General features: G+C 45.0%; 2 protein-coding genes across 2 annotated transcripts in view; both read left to right on the top strand.

Annotated features, from left to right (window-relative positions):
* The window catches only part of LOC128325663 (C-type lectin LmsL-like), a 31,628-nt gene extending 12,025 nt beyond the window's left edge, over positions 1 to 19,603 (top strand). The window contains exons 2-6 of the mRNA XM_053251337.1: positions 7,790 to 7,902; positions 11,216 to 11,362; positions 13,154 to 13,268; positions 14,979 to 15,051; positions 17,896 to 19,603. Coding sequence (XP_053107312.1) covers positions 7,790 to 7,902; positions 11,216 to 11,362; positions 13,154 to 13,268; positions 14,979 to 15,051; positions 17,896 to 17,923 — 476 coding nt within the window. The 3' untranslated portion in view covers positions 17,924 to 19,603. The remainder of the gene's footprint in view (positions 1 to 7,789; positions 7,903 to 11,215; positions 11,363 to 13,153; positions 13,269 to 14,978; positions 15,052 to 17,895) is intronic.
* The window catches only part of LOC128325597 (lectin-like), a 34,099-nt gene continuing 27,840 nt past the window's right edge, over positions 18,181 to 24,439 (top strand). Inside the window, exons 1-2 of the mRNA XM_053251220.1 lie at positions 18,181 to 18,219; positions 19,667 to 19,820. Coding sequence (XP_053107195.1) covers positions 18,181 to 18,219; positions 19,667 to 19,820 — 193 coding nt within the window. The remainder of the gene's footprint in view (positions 18,220 to 19,666; positions 19,821 to 24,439) is intronic.

The raw sequence follows: 24,439 nt of genomic DNA, 5'->3' as shown, positions 1-24,439 counted from the left end.
ACAGTGCCTTGCTTTAAATTTTACTTTGTAGCCCCTTTCTGTAGCATATTTTACAGACATCAGACTTGTTTCTAAAGTAGGCACATACAGAGCTTCTTCAATTGCTAATCCAATGGCTTCTCCTTTCTCCAGTTTGCAGAGCAACTGTGCAGATCCTTTCCCTTCTGTATACATCAGTTTTCCATCTGCCAAGTATATAGAGATTTTACAATTTGTATCTAAGTTTATAAATCTCTCCTTTTCTCTAATCAGGCTGCTTTTATCACCTGAGTCAATTCAGATGCCACTGCTGCATTTCTCAGGCTTAGTTTCCACAAATTTATCTATTCTTGCAAGGTATGTCCTTTGCTTATTAGCTTTAGTCCCTGATTGCTTGTAAATTCTGTAGTCTGTGTTCCCAGATGACTCACTCTCTTTGCAACTTTGTTTTGCTTGCCTTTTGTCTGCAAACTTTATTCTTGGGACACTTATTCTGCAAATGTTTGGGGCTTCCAGCAATAAAGCATTTCTTATTTCTTTGCAAGGTTCTAAAAGAGGGATGTGCATGGAACTGGTTCAAAGGCCCTTTATGGGCCTCCAAACCGGTTCAAACGATTGCCAGTTCCACTGGTTCGAAGGCGGGGGGGTTGACTTTAAGGGCAGGGGAGGGTGCACTTGCCCCTCCCTACATTTCCCCCCCACTGGCGCTCCATTAGCAAAAGGTCTGTCGGGGTGGCAGCGTACCTCCCTGCTGCCCAGTTGCCTCGTTGAACCCTACATAAGCAGAAGTACCTGATGTGCCTGTGTGCGTCAACACATGTGTGTGCTCACAAGCGTGGCGTGTGTGCGCACATGCAGGCACATTGTGTACTTCCGCTGACGTAGGGTCCGATGAGGCAATGGGGTGGCAGGGAGGTACGCTGCCACCCCAACGGACCCTTTGCTAATGGAGCGCCGGTGTGGGAAATGTTGAAGGAGGGGTAAGTGCACCCTCCCCAACCCTTAAAGTCAACCCCTCCACCTTTGAATTTCCCCCACCCAGTTCTGTCCACATCCCTAGTTCTAAATGCATTTTCTTCACTTTCCTTTGGTTGCCTATCATCCCTTCTGCACAAATAAAAGTCCTCTAGACGGTTAATCACAAATTGTAAGTCTGCATCCTCCTTGACTTCCAAGGCACTAGCCACACTATCAGAGTAATGTGGCAAACTATTCAACAGCAATCCTATCAAAACTGCATCTGGCATTTTTAGTTCTTGAGATTGCAGCTTCCTAGATATTTTTAAAATTTCATTTATGTGTTTGGCCAGACTTTCTCCTTCCCTTATTGCTCAGTTTTCTTACTAGACGCACTTTGGAAACTACAGACCTCTTTTTATATAATCCCTTCAGAATTTCCCACATATTATTTGCATTTTCTTTCTCTCTTAGATGCACTAAGATTGGATCACTCACCACCAAGCAAATCATTCCTGATGCCTTTTCATCTGCTCTGTCCCATTCTTTCTGCTCCTTTTCTGCATCTGCAAGATGCTGCACGTGCAGAACACTGCCAAGTCCATGACTCTTGAGGAGCATCTCCATCTTGAAAGACCAGAGCTCGTACTCAGAACCTTGAAACTTTTCAATCATCTGCAATCCTTGTGCTGTCTCCATTTTCAAAGCTTTTCTCTTCGCTTTGCTTTCTATTTAACTCTCTAGGCTTTTCTCTTTTACTTACTGGCTTCTGAGCCTCATAACGCTTTGTAGGGGAAGAATGGCAGTTCAGTCCCCAAATAGCAGAGCAAAACCAGTTTGGTGAGAAAGCAGCAAAGCAAGAGGTCTTGAGGCAGTTCCTTATTATTGAAGTACTACAAGTTTCTGAGGTTTGCAAGTTTGGATCTAGAACTCCCTTTCTGGCCCCTGCAAGGCTCTGGAAGGGCATTGCACAAGGAAGGAACCTTCCTGCCCTGCATAGTGTCTTTCCAAAGGCTTATACAGGCCAGATTGGGAGCTCCCAAATCTAACCCTTGCTCTACATGCCCTACCCACTGCCTGGTGGCTGCAGAAGCAAACCCACACCAGGGTCTTCTTCCTTGCTGCACCCGCCCACCCAAAGCAGATCATCTGATGGAGCTTGGGGTTGAAGTAGGCAATAACATGCCTTTGAGGCCTACATGGGCCATATCTTCTTGCTCCAAAGGCTGACATCCGTAGTTAACCCAAGAAGAAGAACATAAGAACAGCCCTGCTGCATCAGGCACAAGGCCTATCTAGTCCAGCATCCTGTTTCACACAGTGGCCCACCAGATGCCTCTGGGAAGCCCACGGGCAAGAGCTGAGGGCATGCCTTCTCTCCTACTGCCCTGCAACTGGTATTTTGAGGCATCTTGCCTCTGATGCTGGAGGTGGCCTGCAGCCCTCAGACTAATAGCCATTGATGGACCTGTCCTCCATGAATTTATCTAAACTCCTCTTAAAGCCGTCCAGGTTGTTGGCTATCACCACATCTTATGACAGAGAATTCCATACGTTGCCTATGCATTGTTGACCCCTGATAACTGGGCAAAGAGGCACCTTTTAAATGTGATGATTCTCTTTATTAATCCACCCCTAGCACAGTACCTCCAAGTACTGTTGCTGGTGTCTATCTTATGTTTTTCTTTAGACTGTGAGCCCTTTGGGGACAGGGATCCATTTTATTAATTATTTAATCAATTCTCTATGTAAACCTCTTTCGAAATGTTTGTTGAGAAGTGGTATATCAATATTTGTTGTGGTTGTGGTTGTGTGAAAAAGTATTTCCTTTTGTTGGCCCTAAATGTATTGGCAATCAGTTTCATGGGATGACCCCTGGTTTTAGTGTCATGCGGGAGAGAGAGAAAGATTTCTCTCTATCCACAGAGTTTGCCCCCCTCCCCTGATTTTGGTGAATGTCCAGGGAACTCTCCTCCTCATTTACCCAAATGGAAAAATACAGAAACCTCCCACATGCAGCCTACACGTGGTGAGAAAACTTGGTAGATTGCTGAACAATTAACCTTGAAGTATGTCTGCACCAGAGTAAAAACCCCTTTTCCTGAATTAAAAATCTGCTCAGAGGCAGGTGAACTTACACAACATAAAATGAGAAAACTTTATTCAAAAGACTACAGACTGCTTTGGCTCAAGCATTATCAGTTACAGATTAAAAAAAAAGAAACACTCAGTACTTTCAGAAGGAATAATTCAAAAAGAGCACTCCAGTTTATAGTTGGAGTGGTACACTTTAAAATCTTGGTTACCCACTTGCAAAGATAATTGAAAAATCACCCCCAGTTGTAAGGATCTGCAAAGCACGAAAATAAAGAAATCTGATGCCAGCTACCTAACACACGGTTCCCTGGCTAAACCCTTCTCCAAAGCCAAGCCCTGGCTTCTTCCCTGAACTCACCAAAACCATGGTAGAGACGTCAGGCCCTTGCAGAGTTCCTGGTTGCTGCCATGGCTTGGCCAGCCAACCTGTTGCTTCCCCTGCCAGCCTGGCTACCAATTGAATTAGAAAAAAGGACCCCTTCACTTTCTGCTGCCAGGCCCTCTGGTCACAGTGTGCTGAGTGACTGAGTGACCTAGAGATCACTCACAGACAGATAGGTCAGGGTTCCCTTCCGGTTCACTCTTTAGGGGGAAAGGAAAAGCTGTTCCTGACTAATCATAACAACCTTCCTAATGATCCCTAGCATAGAATTGGCCTTTTTCACAGCTGCTGCACACACACGTTCAACAAGCTGACCACCATGACCCCAAGATCCCTCTCCTGGTCAGTTACTGACAGCTCAAACCGCATATGTGAACTTGGTCCCTTCGCCGCAAATATTGGCCACTTTACACTTGTTAAAATTGAACCCCATTTGCCATCTTGTCACCCACTCCCCCAGTTTGAAGAGATCTTTTTGGAGCTCTTTGCAATCTCTTTTGGATTGCACTACCCTAAAGAGTTTGGTGTCATCTGCAAATTTGGTCACCTTGCGGCTTACCCCAACTTCTAGATCAGTTAAAAAGCACCATCCCAAAACTGATCCCTGGGGAACCAAACTTCTTACTTCCCTTCATTTAGAGAACTGTCCATTTATTCCTACTGTCTGTTTCCTCTCCTTCAACCAGTTACCAATTCATACACGAACCTGTCCCCTGTCTTGAAAAGTTTTCTCAAGAGAATTTGATGAGGAACTTTCACATCTGAGAACTTTAAGGACTCGGGTGGCTATTTGTTAATTTTTAATTTCCCCAGACAGTTTAGAACATCTTGTCACCTCAGTCTGACTCAGTTCTTTAGCCTCTGTCCTTGAGAAGTTCAGTTTAGGCACAAGTATATGCTCAGTATGCTCTGCCATGAAGAACGATACAAAGAACATGTTTAGCTTCTCTGCAATCTCCATATTCTCCTTAATAATTCCTTTCACTCCCTCATCATCTAATGATCCAACTGCCTCCCTGGCATGTTTCCTGCTTTTTATATAATTAAAGTTTTTGTTATTCTCCTTGATGCTTTTAGCTAAATGTTCCTCAAACTCTCTTTTCACCTCCCTTATTGTCTATTTGTCTCCTGAAGTGGCACAGTGGGGAAATGCTTGACTAACAAGCAGAAGGTTGCTGGTTCAAATCTCCACTGGTACGGTAATGGGCAGCAGCAATATAGGAAGATGCTGCAAGGCATCATCTCACACTGCACAGGAAGAGGCAATGGTAAACCCCGCCTGTATTTTACCAAAGAAAACCACAGGGCTCTGTGGGTTCCAGGAGTCGAAATCCATTGGACTGCACACTTTACCTTTATTGTCTCCTTGCATTTCTTTTTCCAGAGTTTGTGTTCCTTTCTTTTTTCTTCATTTGGGCAGCCCTTCCATTTTCTGAAGGAAGTCTTCCTTCCCTTTATAACTTCCTTGACTTTACTTGTTAGCCATGCTTGTTAGCCATCCTCCTGGACTTGGTGGTCCCTTTCCTCCTTTTTGATATTCATTTTAACTGGGCATCTTCTATGGTTGTGGTTTTTAAAAAAACTCCATGCATTCTGGAGTGAAGTGTCTCTCCTGATTTTTCCTTTCAGTTTTCTTTTCACCAACTCCCCATTTTAGAGAAGTTTCCACTTCTGAAATTCAAAGTTTCTATGTTAGATACTGTGTTAGCATACATGTTGCTTGATTCGATTCACAGTGGGTGTGATCTTGATGAATGATAAAGTGAAGTGGTTTGAACAACTTGTATGGACTAGGGTGAATGGGCCTGGGGTGAATAGGCCCATTCACTGTAGTCCATACAAGTTGTTCAATCCACTTCACTTTATTGCTGAAAACGTATCTTGTGTGTCAGGAAGACCTTCTAGGCGTGGAAGAAGGAATTCTTTTAAGACTAAGGACCCTTTCCTTGGGTCCCTGCCAACCATTAGCATTGCAATAGTGGGATGGGAGTGTTTTTTCAGCCTTATCTACAGTAAGGTCCTGTGGAGATGATTATTGAAACTAATCCTTTGTGCCATCAAAGGGAGTTTTTCACAATTCCTTTGAGAAATAGTTAACTCTCATCTGCTCAGCCAGCTTCCCTTTCTGTACTGGGCATAGAGAGGAACCATGGGGAGTTACCTTGCAGTTGCCTGTCATACTTGACCTGGGGTAGCTGTTGCCCCATGTTGCTTGTACTAAGCAGCCAACTTGAAAGTTTGCCAAAATATGAGCATATGCAGAGTTCACGGTCCCGTGAGCTCATAGCCAAGATGGAGACTACAAGACTGCAGTTCTAAATCACACCGAGGAGTGCTGTCTGCAGCCCCTGAACAGGCTGTCTCATAACAGTATACACCAGCAACAGCCACTGGAGAGGTGCTGTGATGATGCTGGGATTGGATAGGGCCAGTTGCTCTCCCCTGCGACATATAAGAGCATTTTAAAAGGCATTCCTTTGCTCTGTAAACAGGAATTTGCAAAACTTGTTAACCAAGTTTTCAATGAAATGATTTATAGACCATGAAAGCTTAAATGTATTTGTTTTTAAGACTGTATACATACTCAAAATTGTTGACTCTGTTGGGAAGGGTGTCTCTATGTAAATTTGTATAAGGAATAATAAAATGAGTCAAAGTTAAGAATTCCATTGCTTAACGTAACTGCTTTGCATAACTGCTTCTTCCTTGTTAATTTTAGTGTTATTATTCTGCTTCAAAGGCAGCTGGTTAGCCTATAAAAACACTAATTTTTCTCTCAATAGTCAGCACAGCAGCAATCCCAGCTAGCAAGAACAGTATCTTGACATTGCTTCCTGACTTCCAAGCCACTGCTGCTTCTAGCAGAGATGGATTCTGGATCATCTTTCTGTACCTTCCTTCTGATTTTTTTCATCTTAGGTGAGTTCAGACTGATTCAATCATGTCTAGGGAAAATAAGAACTGAAGCATTTATCAGTAAATTGACTGGTTGAGTATATACCCCTGCTAACTTGGCAAAGAGGCACTTTTTAATGTGGTGATTCTCTTTATTTAGCAGGGGGAGAGTAACTGGCCCTATCCACCCCCAGCACAGTACCTCCAGTGACTGTTGCTGGTGTCTATCTTATATTTCTTTTTAGAATGTGAGCCCTTTGGGGACAAGGAGCCATCTTATTTGTTTATTATTTCTCTGTGTAAACCACCCTGAGCCATTTTTGGAAGGGCGGTATAGAAATCAAATAAATAAATAAATAAATATAGTGGGTACTTGGCTGGGTAGGTTCTGGGGCAGTAGTAGGCAGTTTGCGCCACCAGACTTCCATAGTAGTAGCAGCAGCAGAAGGGATATTCTCCGGAACCTGCTATATACTTTTAATAAGGTTTTGTCCTCTGCAAAATCCCAAAGGTGGAGAGACTTTACAAGAAACAAAAGGATCAGGCTTGAGGAGGGTGTGGGTGTGGCACTGGCTATTCAGAGGAAGTGCAGCAGAATGAAAGGGCTGTATTATGCCAAAACCTATATAATTGACCTGGGACCTGATTTTGATTGCGTTCTGTGGGTTCTGACCATTTAAAAGCACTCCAGCCTCAATCCTTTTACTATGCCAGGAACTGGCTCAATTCACTGAACTCAGTAGGGGACTCCCCTTCTGCAAAGCAGCTTTTGCATCATTTCCGTCTTTGCCCGACACTGCTGCTTGAACCAGTCAGAGGCCAATTTCCTGTTGAAACCAAGTGCCAGTCTTTCCTCTGTTTCCATCACTCTTCTGCAGGTGGTGGTTGAGGGAAAGAGGTGGTGGTGGGTGGGGGAAGAGGCTGTCTGCTAACAGCAATGAGAGACAAACTTGAAATGAGATGTCAGTCAGTATTTCATTTATTGCAATATAGAACTTGCCATTACACAATATCCATCACATAACAAGCAGCAATATTTTGATCATACTGGTCCACAGCACTTCCTTTAGCCTTTGCATGCACCATTCGTGTTTGAAAGCAAAATGTTTTGCTTTTCTAAATGTGGCATACTTCGCAGTATCCAGGAACAGGAACAGCAGCTTATCTTGCGGAGAGTGTCATATTTTGGTGTTATTAGCCTGAGCGGCGCTCATGTTTACAATGAAAAAAGAGAGTGAGAAGTCCCGCCCCACCGGGGAGGCACTGTAAACATATTAATCAGTGATTCCATGAATTTTTTCTAGTCAGTATGTGTCTCCTTAGATTCATTGCCACCACAATAATACTTGTACCTCCCTGGAAACTGAGGAAAGAGGGTGATGTGGATGTCAATGATGAACTGGCTTTAAATGGTGCATGGTGACTAAAGCACTCTATCTAACCTTTTGACTGCATTTTGCTCCCTTCTCTTTGTAACAGATACCAGTCACACTTCCCCTTGGCCCACTGGCTCTTGTGCAGTGGGCTGGATCCAGTTTCAGAATGCCTGCTATAAAATCGAGGTGGATCGAAGGAACTGGAACGATGCTGAGGTAAGTGACTCAAGTGATATCAAAATGGTTTCCAGGAACAGGAAAAGAGTGCGGGAATGTCTTCTGGTAGCACAGACAGCAGTGTGGCAATAAATATTCCTTAAGAGTCTTGCCCAGTTCAAGAAATCCTAGTCAATTCACCATGTGAGGTTTATTTGATTAATCAAGTGATTGTTTAGATTGACATATGAGTAAAAGCAATAGTTGTGAAGCATACTTCCTTGGGTTTTTTATACGTTGTACTCATAAACTGGACTCGCGTGGTTTGCCTCCTGTACCACAAAAGAACCATGCACTCTTCCTTCACTCATTGCTAGTTGCTGACCAGAAGAACTACTTTGTTTTGAGCATGGGGAAATCCCCAAACTGGTGTGTTTCTTTTAAATTTTTCTGGGAGAGATCTGGAATCTACCTGTGAAAATAGGCATTCTATCTTTCATGGTTTGGTCTGGGAGTTGCATATCAGCCAGTCAAGCGGTGAGGCCAAAGTCAATCAGTGAGTGAAGCCCATGGAACACTTAATTTCTTGATAGGCAGTTCTGCAAACTTTTTTCTTTCTTTCAAAATATCATGGACTTGGTGTTCAAAAGCTATTAAGCAATGAGGATAATGAGGGGGAAAATCCCCCCTCTTCTATGGAGTAGTGATGCCATTATGTCATAAAGTTTTACAGAGCTCTTCCTCAGACAGCACATTAAAAAGAGAGATGGGGGAGGATAACAGAATTTAGGTTCAATGCAAATTAATTTCTGTCCGCATCTGGCATGATGGTAAACAAGTAAAGAATGCATTGCTGTTATGTCTAAACTTTGTATTTGTTTAGATTAGTTTATGAAACATACAAGAGAGAACCCCATTCGCAGGATCCTTAAACTTTGCAAGTAAAATAGCACATGTTTGCATTTCAATAATAAAACCTTAACATACTATTGTATTGATTTTGATATCAATATAGATGGTTTTTGAAAAGATTGTCTCCATATCTAGACAGAGGTGCAGCTAAGTAATACTGGACCCTGGTCCTAATGAGCTTACAGGCTTCCACACCTGCAATATAAGCATCCTCTCCATACATACTGTAAACCCTCAGGACTGGGTAAGAGTGCATTGGTTGGGGGACTACACAAGCCCCAGTGGATTCACACAGCTCCTTGCCCATTCAGAAACTAACTGGGATATAACACATGTCCTTTGTTCCATAGTTCAAGCAAAAAACCAACGTAGTTGGGTTTTGGTCCAATATAGTGCATTTGTAAGGGAAATAATTTAAAACCACAATACATGCCCCTTGCTTCACAGTTCTCATGCTGACCTTTGGGATCACAAACCAAATTGAGCAGAGGGCATTTGTAAAAAATAATAATGTTTGTTTATTCAGATTAGTTAGTTCCACTTACACTAGGTGTGAAGTACTCTTACTGGCAGTTTTACTGCAGTGGGGGAAAATTCATTAAAAATCACAGGATTGACCAATTTCCTGGAAATAAAAATTCATACAAGCCTGCCATCTTGGGCTACATGTGTGCCCAATTTCACAACTCAAAGCTCAGCCATTCTGGAAATGTAAAGGCTTGGGCAAAAAGGGAGGGCATGTTGCACTTTTTTTATGAAAGCAAAGGGCAGAATAGGGACATAGGAACATAGGAAGCTGCCATAAACTGAGTGAGACCATTGGTCCATCTAGCTCAGTATTGTCTACACAGACTGACAGCAGCTTCTCCAAGGCTGCAGGCAGGAATCTCTCTCAGTCCTGTCTTGGAGGTGCCAGGAAGGGAACTTGGAACCTACAGTAGATGCTCTTCCCAGAGCAACTCCATCCCCTAAGGGGACTATCTTACAGTGCTCATACAGTCTCCCATTCATATGCTAACCCTAACCCTGCTTAGCTAAGGGGACAAGTCATGCTTGCTACCACAAGACCAGCTCTCCTCCTTCACATGGGGGTGAAATGATGGTCCAGTGATGGGGGGGGCTACCTCGGTGCCAAATTTCAGACCACTAGGAAAAGCCATTCTGGAAATATAAAAAGGGCCCCTTTTCCCCTTGTGAAACACCATGGGGCCCTCTAGGAGAGTAGGCACATGGAACTGCTCTCCCAGGTCTGTTCCCAATGGTGCCCCTGTTTCTAGCTCCCCCCACCCCAAACTGAGAAAAAAAATGCATTGACATAGGATGTAGTAAGAAGAAGGTACGGGTGGTGGGCTCAGTTGAACATTCTGCCCCGGGCCTTTCTGAGTCTTAGACAGGCCCCATCTACTATGAATATTTATATACTGCTTTCCAACTTTTAAGATGGGTCCCACCATCTCCCCACCCCAAGCATTTGTATTTAAAATAATACATGTTCTGAAAAAAGCTACTGCCGAATAAATTGGAGCAGCATCTTGGTAACCAGTCACATCTTTTTAATGCATGAATCCAGTCAATGAAACATTCTAGCTTTAATTAATCTTTTTTTAACCTACTTGCCATCTTGAATTTCCATTAAAGAATGTAAGCTTATGAGATGACCCAGGTGTGTGTGTGTGTGTGTGTGTGTGTGTGTGTGTGTGTGTGTGAACTTTGCAAAGCCTGGACCGATTTGAACCACATTTGTTACCATTGTATCGAAACATTGGGACACTTCAATGGTGTAGTTTGTGATTATGTCATCCACCCCAGTTCAAGATGGAGGATGCATGACTGTCTGAGGTGCAAGTGGACTAACTTGTGAACAGTCTCCCCGATTTGAATCAAATTTGGTACTGTTGTAGGGACACATAATGGCATAGTTTGTGATGACATAATCAACCCCAATTCAAGGTGGCAGACGTGTGAACATTTGAGGCAGCAGTGGGAACCAATTTGGACCAAATTTAGTACAGTTGTAGTGACACATAGGGACACCTCAATGGTGTAGTTTATGAGTATGCCATCCACCCCAGCTCAAGATGGAGGATGCATGGCCATTTGAGGTGCGAGTAGACTAACTTGTGAACCTCTCCCAGATTTGAACCAAATTTGGTACCATTGTAGTTACACATAGGGACATCTCCACGGCATAGTTTGTGATGATGTCATCCACCCCAATTAAATATGGCGGATGCATGAACATTTGAGGCAGAAGTGGGCTAATTTGTATCTATGGTACTTACCAATTAAAATTATAGTGAAAGGAAATTAGGCAGATTAGTTCTTAGCAGAACTTCTTGGCTTTTTGGCAAACAGCAGAACATCTATCTATCTATCTGTCTGTCTATCTATCTACACATTTACTGGTTTTTCTTGATGGAGGGATAAATAGGTAGTGAATTTCTCTGTGACTTCTCCTCAGATTGCTTGCCAGAGTCATGGCAGGAATGCCCACCTAGCCTCCATTCACAGTGCAGAGGAAAATGACTTTGTATTTAACCTGATGGGCAAGCCATTGGATTACACCAAGGGACAGGCTTACTGGATCGGTGCTCATGACACTTTCAAGGTACTGTATGTACTTTCACCATTCAGAACTACCACCATAGAGCTTAATGTTAATAAGGAGTCTGGTAAGGACCCATAGCGCAATGGGGAAATGCTAGACTAACAAGCAGAAGGTTGCCAGTTCGAATCCCCGCTGGTACTATATCAGGTAGCAGCAATATAGGAAGATGCTCATCTTCTCATCATGACACACTATGCGGGAGGAGGCAATGGTAAACCCTTCCTGTATTTTACCAAAGAAAACCATAGGGCTCTGTGGCCGCCAGTAGTCGAAATAGACTCAAGGGAACCCTTTACCTTTTACCTTAAGGACCCACAAGGGATCTAATGCACACAACTGGCAACTTGTCCTTTCTTTCACTTGCCCTGCACCTCAGGAATCGTACAAGACAGGAACACAAAGCTTGACCCTTCTGTTCAGTCTTAATTTAAGATAAATTCTAAAATGTATATGTAACAGTAAATGTGACCCGTACGTTTTAACCAAGACAGCCTGATTGCCTTCAAGGGTACTGACAAATAAATCTCACTGGCCCACATTTCCCCCAGTGTTAGGAGAGAAGAGCAAGAGTAGTGTCCTCACAGAGAGTCGGGTGCAGAGCTTGGCCAAAGGCTTGTCCTACAGCTGAGGATGCGCTGCGCACGAGGATGGGGGGAGCTGCCTTTGGTGCCTTGCCTCCAGTGCACAGAGATCTTGAGCTGCCACTCAATCCTAAATTGCATGGTATGTTTGAATGAAATATCAGGAAAGCTTAGGGACATAGGAAGCTGCCTTATACCAAGTCAGACCATTGGTCCATCATCTAGCTCAGTACTGTCTTTACAGACTGGCAGCGGCTTCTCCAAGGCTGCAGGCAGAAGTCTCTCTCAGCCCTATCTTGGAGTTGCCAGGGAGGGCACTTGAAACCTAGATACTCTTCCCACAGCGGCTCCATCCCCTGAGGGGGTATCTTACAGTGCTCATGTTTGTAGTCTCCCATTCATATGCAACCAGGGTGGACCCTGATTGGCAAATGGGATGAGACATGCTTGCTACCACAAGACCAGCTCTCCTCCCATAAGTATAAGATACTTCTGTAGATTTATTCATAGACATAACTATGATTACTGTAACTTACAGTAATCATAGTTATGTCTAAGAATAAATAGTAACAAACAATTTAGATGGAAAGACAGTTTGAATGTGTCATAATGCTGACATGTTGAAAAAAAGTCCGTGTGGTGCACTGGTTAGAGTGTTGGACTAGGTCTGGGGAATCTTGAGTACAAATCCTCATTCAGCCATGAAACTCACTGGGTGACTCTGGGTCAGTCACATAACTCTCAGCCTAACCTACTTTACAGGGTTGCTGTGAGGATAAACATAACCATGTACAGCACTCTGGGCTCCTTGGAGGAAGAGCGGGATAGAAATGTCAAATAAATTTTAAAAATGTAGCTATGAAAAATGTTTTAATGAGACAGCATTGCAAGTTCATGTAGCCCTTAAATCTTTTTACGAACTTTACTGCTAACACCTCGTCATGTTAGCATGGGCTTTTTAGCAAGCCTTTTTCAAGGGAGAGGGGAAATGTATACACACACAAAGTATGCAAATAGAAATCAAAACACAACAGGTTAAATTCAATGTTAATAGTGGCTCAATCCAGGGAGAGAGGGGGCAACTGCCCCCCACCCCTGCTCCTCCTCTGGACACCCGTGTATGTTAGTCATTTGTAAAGCTTCCCTGCCTGGATTCATGGAGGCTTTTTCAAACCAGGTTTGGTAACTAACTTTTTGACTCTTTTCTTAGGAGGGAAGATTTGTGTGGACAGATGGTTCTGAATTCAATTATCGGACATTTCCTCCTGGGCAACCGGATGGGTTGCCGGGAGAAAACTACCTAGGATCCTGGATTTTGCAATATGGTGAGGAACTACCATATATCTATTTACAATTTCTTTCCTCCAGAGTATTAGAATAGACCTGCATGGCTTTTCAGGATGGAGTATGTTCACTTAAGTGAGAATGAAACTGTGTATATGATAGAACCAGCAACTGGTCTTCATGCTGAGTGCAAGTAATTTGGCAATGCAACTACAGGAAGAAGATGAGAGAGTGGGAAGAGATCTGGGTCCTCAGTTGACCCAGATGATTTAAATAACCCCCAACCAGTGTCTAACTTCCCCTTCTTGGGCAAGGTGTTGGAGAGCGTGGTGCCGTCTCTGCTCCAAGCAGTCCTGGATGAATCTGATCACTTAGATCCTTTCCAGTCTGACTTCCAGCCTGGATACGGGACAGGAACTGCCTTGGTCAACCTGCTGAATGACCTACGCCTGTAGATAACAGAGGGAGTGTGACTCTATTGATGCTCCTGGACCTCTCAGTGGCTTTTGATACCCTTGACCATCTATCTGGTTCGTTTCTCTGGGTTGGGACTTGGAGCCACGGTTATATGGTGGCTCCTCTCCTGCCTAGAGGGTCATACTCAGAAGGTGGTGCTGGGGGATGCCTGCTCTGTCCTTTGGGGTGGCACAGGGATCTATTCTTTCCCATATGCTCTTTAACATCTATATGAAACCTCTGAGAGAGGTCATCCATGGACGTGGGCTGTGATGCCACCTTTTTGATTGTGGCCTCTTGGCTTTGGAATGCCCTCCCCGAAGAGCTTCACCATGCTCCCTCCCTCAGTATTTTTTTTTAATTAAACACACTTCTTTTTAAAGGGGCTTGTTAATGTTTTGTCTGCTGCTTATATCTGCTAGATTTGTTTTAGTTTTTAGTTTTCCATTTTTATCTTTCTATTAATAACTTTTAATTCAAAACTTTTGAAATTTGTAATTTTAAATGTGGGTTTAGCCTGTCCTTTTAACTTAACTTTATAAATCTTTTTATTAATGTTGTGAGCTGCCCTGAGCAGTAGCGTGCTGGATGGGTGGGGTATAAATATTTTAAATAAATAATTATCTGATTCCTCTCTTATACTTTCCTAACAAAATTTCCCTATGGAAGTCCTATGGAACTTTCCTATGTCAAAGTCCCATTCCTCCACGTGGAGTGCTTGGAACCTTGGAAGAACCTGGCATTGAATCTTCTCTCAGTACATTGGTTGATGGAATTGTTGCACTGGCTGCAAGGGTAGGGCAGAGCTACTGCGTTATAGCTAAAGGCAGAGATTATGTTTTCCAGCAAGAGTTCTCTCAGTTGCTCCAAGTGGCTTGGAGTACTCTTGGGCAGCTGCACTAGAGGTAAGCCGCCATAAGGGTTATCAGTTGGCCAACTTTACCTTTCTCCAGTGAAGATCAATCCCAAATAAGTTTTTGGCAGAAATTGGGCAGTAAAGTCAGCAGTTTAGATCGTGTTTTGGTGGCTGCAGTAGTGACCACCATCTTTTCCACCAGCGCCTCGGGGACTGGCTATGGGCCTTTAGTTCTTTTGTGCCCTCAGCCAGTACTCAGGTTGTCCAAACACCCGGGCTTCTCTGACATCAGCTCTGAGTACTCTGATACTTGAGTTGCTAGACCTGGGACAGGTTAAAAAAAAAGGTTGTGCTACTGGCTTGTGCCTCCAACCATGTTTCCGTTTCTCTCTTTCTGATTGCTCCTCTTGGACTTATGGTTTCACTCTACCTGTTTCAGGACATGTCACCTGGAATGACTATGGCATTGGATGGAGCTTCCCATCTGTTTGCAAATATCCTCTGCAAAGCAGGTGAGAACTGGATCCGCACCCTTTGAGCTGGGGCTACTATCTCCTTTTGGTTTAGCAGCACAAGAGAAAATTTCTTTTTTAGAATTTAGGGGTGTGCAGAACTGGTTGTGCAGTACTGGTAGAGGTGTGCAGAACTGGTTCAAATCCAACCCGGTTTGAACATGGCCCAGTTTGGATCAAAACACTTTGGCCCAGTTCGACCCAGTTTGCAATGCTTGTAAGGGGGAATCCGGTGAGGGTTCCCCTTTACAAGCATCCTGAACCAGGCCAAACCAGTTTGAGTGTAATCACCAAACCGCCAGTCGGTTCTAATGTACCCATTCGTGGACTAGCAGTTTAGTTCTAATTCAGGTCAAATTCTAACCGAACTGCCCAGAACAGTTCCGTGTACGCCCCTACAATGAGTTCCCTGAATACATATGAGCTGAAGACTCATGGACCATCCCAAATATTGTATGAACCAATGAGATCCTAGTTTTCAGGAATCATTCATTTAGAACTTCCTTCCTGCCAGGTTAATTTGCACTCTGAGAAAAGAACTCCAAGTTTCTGGAAGATTTTTCAGAATTGCAGAATTCTTCTGGATCTTCCCAACATCCCCATCATGTCCACCCTGTGATTTTTTTTAAAAAAAATGTTTCTGTGGTGATTGTAAGGGAAGCTGAATGCGCCAGCTGGTGAAAGGTTCTGCATAAAAGCACTAATTTGAGTTGCGCTGCTGCTGCAGAGCACTGGGGTCTCTCTCAATCTGCCTCCACTAGCCTGACTTTTAACCCCGGCCCTTAACTGGGGTTAGAGGATGGGATTGTGTATGCACTTGGGCTGCAAGCAGGGAGGAATCTCCCAATGCACCATGCTGCTCACATGGTGCATTTTGGGATTACTGAAGGTAGAGTCTTGTTCTCCTGGCCTCCAGTGATCAGTCCTGCTCAGTGTGGCGTGGATTGTGTAGGCGTGCACCGGAGCACCGAAGAGATCATGGATGGTCTGGGGAGAAGGTAGATTCATCCCTGCCTTCCCCACTGCCTGCCCTTCTCATGAGCATGTGTACGGCCTTATATGGTGCTTGCAAATTCTCCTTTTTCCTTTTCTAAAAACAATTACTTTATGCTGCACCACTCTGTGGCAGCATCAGTGCTGGAAATGCTGTAAGCCTGTAACTCTTTCCGGCTGCCAGTTCGGTCCAGCCAGCATTCTCCCCTAGAAAGCCCAGGAACCACAGAAGGTCATGATGGCACATCATGGCCTTGGCAATGTACCCACACCCAACTTCCGAGGGAGATCTGGAGTCTTTGGGGCCGAGTCCTGCATAAGAGGGCACTGAAAGGCTGACCATTGGAGCACTGTTCACAAACTAGCCAGCCAGTCCTCCTGATCTTGGGCTGGGTTACAGTCATTGAGTCTCAGGACAGCCACTTTCAATGCCCAGAATACATTGCAGCAAAAGGCTCTCTTCTCCGATCTGCACCAGCTCCTGGGTAACTGTGGGCCAGTCATGTATCTCTCAGCCTAACCTACCTCACAGGGTTGTTGTGAGGATAAAAATAACCATGTACACCACTGTGAGCTCTTTGGAGGAAGAACAGGATTTAAATGTAACAAACAAACAAACATTCCCATTGTAAGCATCAGTATGCGCCTACCCTTTCTAAGTCTGCAACCCTCTGCACACGTACCTGGGAGTAAGACCCATCGAGCACTGTGGGTCTTCCGCAGGAGCAGCCCAACACATTTGGGCACCAGAGAGGATCTTCAAATTGCTGCCTTGCCTAGAACTGCGCCCCTTCCTTTGCCCCCTGAAACACATAAACAGGGTGCAGGTTGAGGGGAGGAGGCTGCTTGCTGGCAGCCTCTTCTGGTCACTCTGGTCACTTTGCAAGGCTTGCTGGGGGATGTGGCAACGAGAAGAAGCTGCTGGCAAGCAGCCTCTCCTCCCCCTCCCCCTCCTCCCATGTTCTAGAACCTCCTTCCCATCCCTCCCTTCCTCTTTCCTCCTCCCTTAAATGTTGCCGAGTGGGACTCCCTGCCAGAGCCAGAGCTGGGAGCAGGGCTGGGATTGACCATTTGCAGCATGCCAGAAGAGAAGGGAGGGAGAAGGAAGAATGGACAGATGGACAGTGCGAAGGAGGGAAGCAGCAGAGCACCAGGGGCCAGCTGGGGTGCCATGCAAGGTAGGAGCAGTTGGTCCCTAAACGGCCTTGCAGATGCTGGAAGGGAACCTCCTGAACCAAGCCCTGGAAGGCTCTCCAAGGGCACCTTGAGAGGAAGGAGAATTGCTCTCTCTCACACACACACACCCCATGTCACTTTTTTTAGATGGCTTTGCAAGGAGGGAGGGTTGCCAGCAACCCCACCACACTTCTGCCAGAGGCTTTGCAAGAGTTGGATGGAAAACTCCTGATCTGACCAGTTTCTGAAAGGGCAGAGGAGGGAGGAGGATGCCAGCAGCAGCACCTCTTCCATGATGCCCTTGCAAAGACTTGCAATGGCCAGACCAGACGCTTCTGTTCCGTCCCTTGCAGCTCAAGTGAACCACTTCTTCCCCAACCTGAGCCTGCTATCTGGAGCACAGCAAGAAAAAATGCTTTGGGGGAAGATGACAGGTCCACTTGTGGGGAGGCGGCTGGAGGTGGAGGCGGGCCCATGGAAGCAGCCAATCCACCACCTCTGCCACTTGGGGCAACTGGCTCACCTAGCCTCATTATCACGGCACCCCAGTCCTCCTCCCTGGCAACTATGCGTAGAATCAGGCTACACAAAGTTCCAGTGGCTAGGAGCCTTGCTCAAATGTTTCCCATGTTCATTGGTTTTTCTTCCTCGTTTCTTTCTTCCCTAAAAACACAGGTGCTGCACATGTTGCAAGGACTGCTGATACAAAAGAGAAAAGTATGCAGAAGTTTTATTTTTGCCTTCGAAACTATGCTGTAATGTTGTTTCTTCCTCCTGAAGCCACCTTGCCTTGCTTCTTTGCTTCTCTGTGGAGCATTTCTGGAGGGATTATTTAGTGGGGTCCTTTCAGACATACCCTTTCAGTGCAGAGCAAAACCTGCTGCATCTGTTTCTGGATTCCATATCACAAGAACAAATGAAAGGCAGTCACTATGGATACCTGAAAATGACAGTACTATGATGAGTGACAATGAAACCTCCCACCTCAAAATGTATCTAGTACTGATCACTAATAGGGCATTTACCCTCTTCTGCTTAGCCTCCCAACGGCTTTATAAGGTTAGCTCCTGCTGCTACCATTTTGCAGAGAGGGTTTTTGGATGAAAGAAGGTACCTTGCCTAAAGTTATACAGGAAATAGCTAGGAAAGGCAAAACTTGAACCCAACTCCTTAAAACCATACAAAGTGCACTCCTCTAACCAGTAAGGCAAATTGTTTTCTTAGCATCTTGATTTTCTGCAAACATTCTGTATCACAGGAGTCAACAACCTTTCAAAAGTGGTGTACCGAGTCTTCATTTAGTCACTCTCTAGTACATAATGTTTTGATTCCGACCCTGCCCCAGTGAGGGGTTGCCCTTCTCCCCCACCCCCAATTTCCAGCATGCAGCCCCTGAGTGTCATTAATGGGATTAGCAGTGAGAGTACCACTCAAAATCATTTTGCATGCCAGAAGTTGCTGACCCCGGCTGTATCAAGACCCAAAGGTCTTGAGGAAAGTGCTATTGCAATGAATTCTATTTATCTCCCCCTCCTCAAAAAAGTTTTCCTTTCTCTCTCTCTCTCCCTCTCTGCCTCTCTTTTTAAAAAACATAACTTAAAATGGCTGCAAACCTGTGTACACTTGTGTAGAAGTAGATCCCTTTGTATTCATTAGAACTTACTTTTGATCAAACATGCAGAAAATCATTCTAACTATACTAAAATGAAAGGGTGATCACAGTTCCCAAAGTCTGTGACTCTCTCAGAAAAGGACCAGATTTACAACGATTCTCCTTCTGATGCCCTTTCTAAGTAAATACCTTTCACTGAAGACCTTCCTGGAGACAGCCATTTTGTTCCCTTTCCCTTCTGCTTTCCATTTTTTTCTCCTTTCTTCTCAAGAACTCCATAATTTGTTATTGAACATATCCAATGATAAAAATAAGAGAAGCAATTAAAAACTCTGCTCCTATCAAAGCAACCTTGTAATGCAAAATTAATAAAGAATGGCTTTTAGCATGGCTTTCTCTGCGTACCAGTTTTCTATAACAATGAAAAAAGGTAAGACGCCAAAAACTGGAACCAGACTACGTCAGAGCTATTCAATTACCAAGTTTCAAACAGTGGATTGAACGCAATTGCAGTCACACACAACACAATATAGAACACTCAGGATTATCTCCAGAGAAAATTTGCTAAGGAAGTTTATTTATTTATTTATGGTTAAATTTATACCCCGCCTTTCATGAAGAAAATCCCAAGGTGGCTCACAATAAAAATGAAAAACAAGATTATAAAAAAGACACTTTAAAATATTGAGCTAAAAAAAATATATAAAAGCAAAATCTGATTAAAAAGTTGCAACTCCTCACTTAATTTGGGATGGAGGAGAATGCCTGGGAGGAGGGAGGGTAGGCCTCTGTCACCCTGGCTGGCTCTCTGTGTTCTTCCAACTCCACCTGCAGCAGTCTTGTGACCCCAGAGAATATCTCGCCAACACGACGGTCAGCTCCTCCTCCACTCTGCCCAAGGACTTTGCCTCCATCTGTCCAGAAGAGCTATCCCAACTCTCCAGCTTTGTACGAAGAATCTCAAATGATGATTGGTGGGAGGAGCCAAGTATGTCTGGCAAGCCCCCGCCCACCAGTGGGGAAATCCTCATAGTGCACGTTCCAAGCCCTTCTCTTTGTAAACCTCTTTCTTTGCCACACCTCGTCTCAGCCATCATCCTGCCTCGCATTTGCTCCTACAAAGGCATTTGCGTGCAGATCGCCTTGATTCGGCATGTCTCTGGTCTCATGCTTTTGCACCACAGGGGCCAGGTGCAAACCTGACTCGAAGCAGTCTTCCAAAGTGAGCTTCTGCATGGTGGCCAGCTTGGTGACCGATCTTCTAAACAGAAAAGAGACATCTTCTCACCTGCTGTCCCTGACTGGGAATGCAAAACAATTGGGTTTTACTCAAGCAACACCAGTATGTAGCTTTGTAGTGTAAACCAAAGTGTGCATAAAGCTTGGCATCGTTAGAACACAATGTTTGTTTATCTAAAGATTCAAAATTTCAGGATTCAAAAATCTTTTAAAGATCACAAGATACACAGCTTTGTTGATATATTTATTTTTTCTATGTTAATCCTTTTGAGGACTTTTGTTGAGAAGTGGTATATCAATATTCGTAGTAGTAGTATGAATCTCAGTAAAAGTGTTCCCCCACTGTTCCCCATCAGGTCTCAAAAGAGATTTGTTCACAATCTGGTATCAGGGGTGCAGCTAGAATTGTGTGGATGGGTTCAAAGAATCCGGGGCCCCCAGCTCCTCAGGGCCCCCCAGCTCCACCCTCCCAATTTTCTTCATTATATCCCTCTCTCCAAGGGGCTGCCAGGGAAAGGGGAGAACACAGGCCCCCTCTCCCCTACCCCCTCTTCCCTGTCTGGTATATGTCACACCATTCTGTCCATCCAAGTAAGTAACTCCCTTCAGGGAGCTAAAGGAGCAGTTGTCATGGAGAGTGCCTTGGCTTGTTACCAAGAGAAAAAGGAACAGGGAATGGGTTCGAGTTCTGCTGCTTTTTTGGTGCATTTTAGGACAGTGGATACTTCAAATATGCCTCATTTCACCCCGACAATGACACATGCTTGGCCTCCCCGGCCCCACCCTGTGTGTCTGACATCGGATGCAGGGAGTGTTCATCCACACACCCTGCATCTGACATCAGACGCAGGGGGCATGTCTAGGGTGCGAGGTGCAGCCCCTGATTGGCAGCAGCCAGAGTTCTTTGAAACCATTTACCCAGTGGTGGTTCTACTCCTTCCTTGGAGGAAGAGCAGGATTTGCCAGCTTGCTCCAATAACTAACATTCCGCAGTGCCAACGCTTGGAGAAGTCATGTGAACATTGCAAAAGCTTTTCCTCTGGGTGAGTTCTGGCTTAAAGGTACTTGCCTTAAGAGAGGGCTGACTTCATGCGTTTGTGTGGTCTACTTTATTTTATTTTATTTTATTTTTGTAGTGGTCCACCAATGCTAGGGCCTTTTTAAGACTCTGAGGAGCCACGGGTTAGAATGTTCATTTGAGCCCCCTCCCCCACTTTCTTCTCTCTGGCCAACCTACTGCACAACCACAATGTTACACATGTGGTGGAAAGTGATGTTTCCGTAGTTGTGCAAGTGCAAAAATTGCACAAATGGAGCTGCATGACAGTGTGACTGTTCTATGTAATGGCTGCAGTGTGCCCAGCTCCATTGGTGCCATTTTTGCACTTGCCCAACAGCACTGTGTGCAGCTGTGCAGACATGACGTTCCACTGTGTGTGCATAACACTGTGCAGCATGTCAGCCACTGCTTCTTGTGTCAATGTGAAAACCCCAAGTACAGAAATCATTCTTGATTCCAGGGTTATGTTTTAACTGATTTGTTTTACTGCCTTGAATGAAAAGGGTCGATCTGGTCATTTCAAGTACTCAGCCATACTTTTGATGCCCCCCCACCCTCCATATGTGGGGCCTGGAGGAATTGACACAGTCATGCATGAGATGGTCCTCCTGCCCCAGAGCCTCTGAGAAGATCCCTAACTCCCTTGAACTGGTATTATTTTTCCAATGTCCAGGATGTTAGTGGGGGAAGTCTCTGAGAAGCTTTCACATGGGCACATAAAAAGCAGCCGCCAGGATCATTTTGTCCATTGGGTGTCAGAGGGAGCTTTTGCTGCTTCCCGAGTTCTGATGCAGCTTGACATCAATTGCCTTGCTAACCCAAATATCAAGTGCTGCAGTTCCCAAATGTACCCGCAAGATGGCAGCACAACCAGCTGTTAGTTGAATGGAGTGATTCAGATCCTGTGAGAAAAACCTTGGGTGGAGAGTAGCTACCTATAGTCAAGGCAAACCAGCATGTGTTTAATGAACACTGGCTGCATTCAGATGTAACGGCAAGCTGCAGTTAAACCCAGCTGAGGTTAGAACATAAGAACAGCCCTGCTGGATCAGGCCCAAGGCCCCATCTAGTCCAGCATCCTGTTTCGCACAGAGGCCCACCAGATGCCGCTGGAAGCCACAGGCAGGAGTTGAGGGCATGTAACTCCATTACACATGAACACACAAAACCACTGTTATGGCCCAAAAGCTACCTCTGGTTTGTCTTGCCAAACTCCAGTTTGAACCTTCAGTTATTTCTAAGGTTTGCCACCAACAACTGAGGTTTTGCCGCCGAGGCGTAACGTCCAACCACTGATGCAACTATAACAGTGGTTCCGTGCCAATTTTCAAACCCCAATCAAGAGACAGCAGCTCAGACCCACCCAGGGACTCGGCTGCTCCATACTTTCAGCACCTCTCACTGGAAGCCTCTCAGAAAATCAGCCACGCCCCTCCTGTCAGCGATGTGGCTATGGAGTTGCCAGGCTCCAGGGACAGAACCATGCCCCATCCTTGACTGGCCAGCCTGTCAAGCTGCACAGTCACTCAAGGGCAGCTCTGATCCCCACTCTGCCCCTTGCTCACCCCCCCCCCACCTTGCAAGGGGGCACAGAATGACAGGACAGGGACTCAGTGCTTTTCTCCCCAAGAAGGGAGCACCAGTCATGTATGCTCACAAGCACAAACACTCCAAGTGACAACATGAGCAGGACACCCCATCACAGCACTGGGAGGGGAGAAAATGCCTGGGGTGGGGGAGGAAACCCCCAGGGCCCCGTAGTTTTTCCTTGCAGGGGACACACCCAACCTTCTGATCATTTTGTTCACCACTTTCTGAACTGCTTACAACTCTTGGTAGCATTTTTTTTAAAGTTCTTTTCTCAAAAACAGATGCAGAACTATAATTAAAATAACATACAAAGATTCCTTTAAAATAAATCCACAAACCACCCAAATAGCACATGCTACAAAAACAATGCAATGATTTTAGGGCTTTTCCAGACTGCATTATACTGCATGCGTTTTATAGCTTCTGTAGTATTTTCTTACCCATTCTGACAGAAAGGTCCATATGCTTCCTGGAATCCCAGAATCTTCCATGGTTTCCCGTAGCTTTTGGTCATCCTTCCTAGCACCTGAGGCCCAGTGGTGCTCTTACCCCTGGACTTTGGGGCCGAGGTCCAGGGCCTCCACACCCCCTGGGGGCCTCCAAATCCTCCTTAGTCTGTCCTAGGTGGTGTGGTTGCTGCTGGCCCACACTGTGCTGGGTGGCCGAGTGACCTGTGCTGGGTGCTTAAGAGACAGAGGGTGGAGGGGGGAAAGACAAATTTTGGGATGGGAATATGTTATGTATTGAAAGGTTTCTGCTAATGCATATATGCATAATTATAACTGTTTTATATTCTTACATTCTTGTGAATTCAGTTGCTGTTTGTGGCCTCAAGAACCCACGTGTTTAAAATATTGTTTGCCATGGTGTGTGTGTGTGTGTGTGTGTGTGTGTGTGTGTGTGTGTGTGTGTGTGTGTTGCAGAGGTGCTCTCAACCCTGAACTTGAGGGCTGAAGTCCAGGGCCTCCACAGCCCCTGGGCCTCCCACAGTCCTCTTTAGTCTGTCCCAGGTAGCGTGGTCACCCAGCAGAGCATGATGCTGCTTAATTTTCAGGGGAGCAGGAGGGGGCTCCAAATGCCTTTAGGTCCAGACTCCAGAATTACCTATTACTAGGGGTGTGTGTTTCATTTCAGAAACAGGCCATTTTGGCTGTTTTGTAGCTGAAACAAAACACACAATGCTCAAAACAGAAAATTTTGTAGCCGAAACAAAACGTCCCTGTTTCGGATACAAAACGTTTTGTTGTTTCGGCTGTTTTGGAACTCCATTTTGCAATCGCAAAAAGGTCTTTCTCCTTCAATCTCCATTTTGAGTTTTGACATTTGTTTGAATTCAAGCTTGTAGATTGGCCAGCGAAAGCATGGGCTGATCTGCTGGCAATTGCCTCATTCTTTTTAAGGAAATTTAAGGGTAAAATTTACCCTCATTGGCCAGTGGAGCAGTGTGCACACTGCGTGAAGCAGTCTGCATTTCATTGTTATTGTTTCACACTGTTTTGTGTAGATCAATTGCATTTCTGGGGAGGGGGGGATGTGAATGTGCATGACCTTTGGAAATCTGCCTGGTTCTTTGCAAAGCTCTGCTGTTGTTGATGATGTGTGATGTTGATGTTATTTGGGGTGGATTTGGGACAGAAAGGAGGCTTGGGGGACAGAAGAGTGGGTCAGGTGGTAGTGCCCCAATGGGTGCCTGCTGCCACCCAGATTCCAAAGGAAAG

The sequence above is a fragment of the Hemicordylus capensis genome, chromosome 1, assembly GCF_027244095.1.
Source record: "Hemicordylus capensis ecotype Gifberg chromosome 1, rHemCap1.1.pri, whole genome shotgun sequence".
Classification (NCBI taxonomy): Eukaryota; Metazoa; Chordata; class Lepidosauria; order Squamata; family Cordylidae; genus Hemicordylus; species Hemicordylus capensis.
The sequence above is the reverse complement of the archived record's forward strand: the minus strand, read 5'-3'. Positions and strand labels throughout refer to the sequence as shown.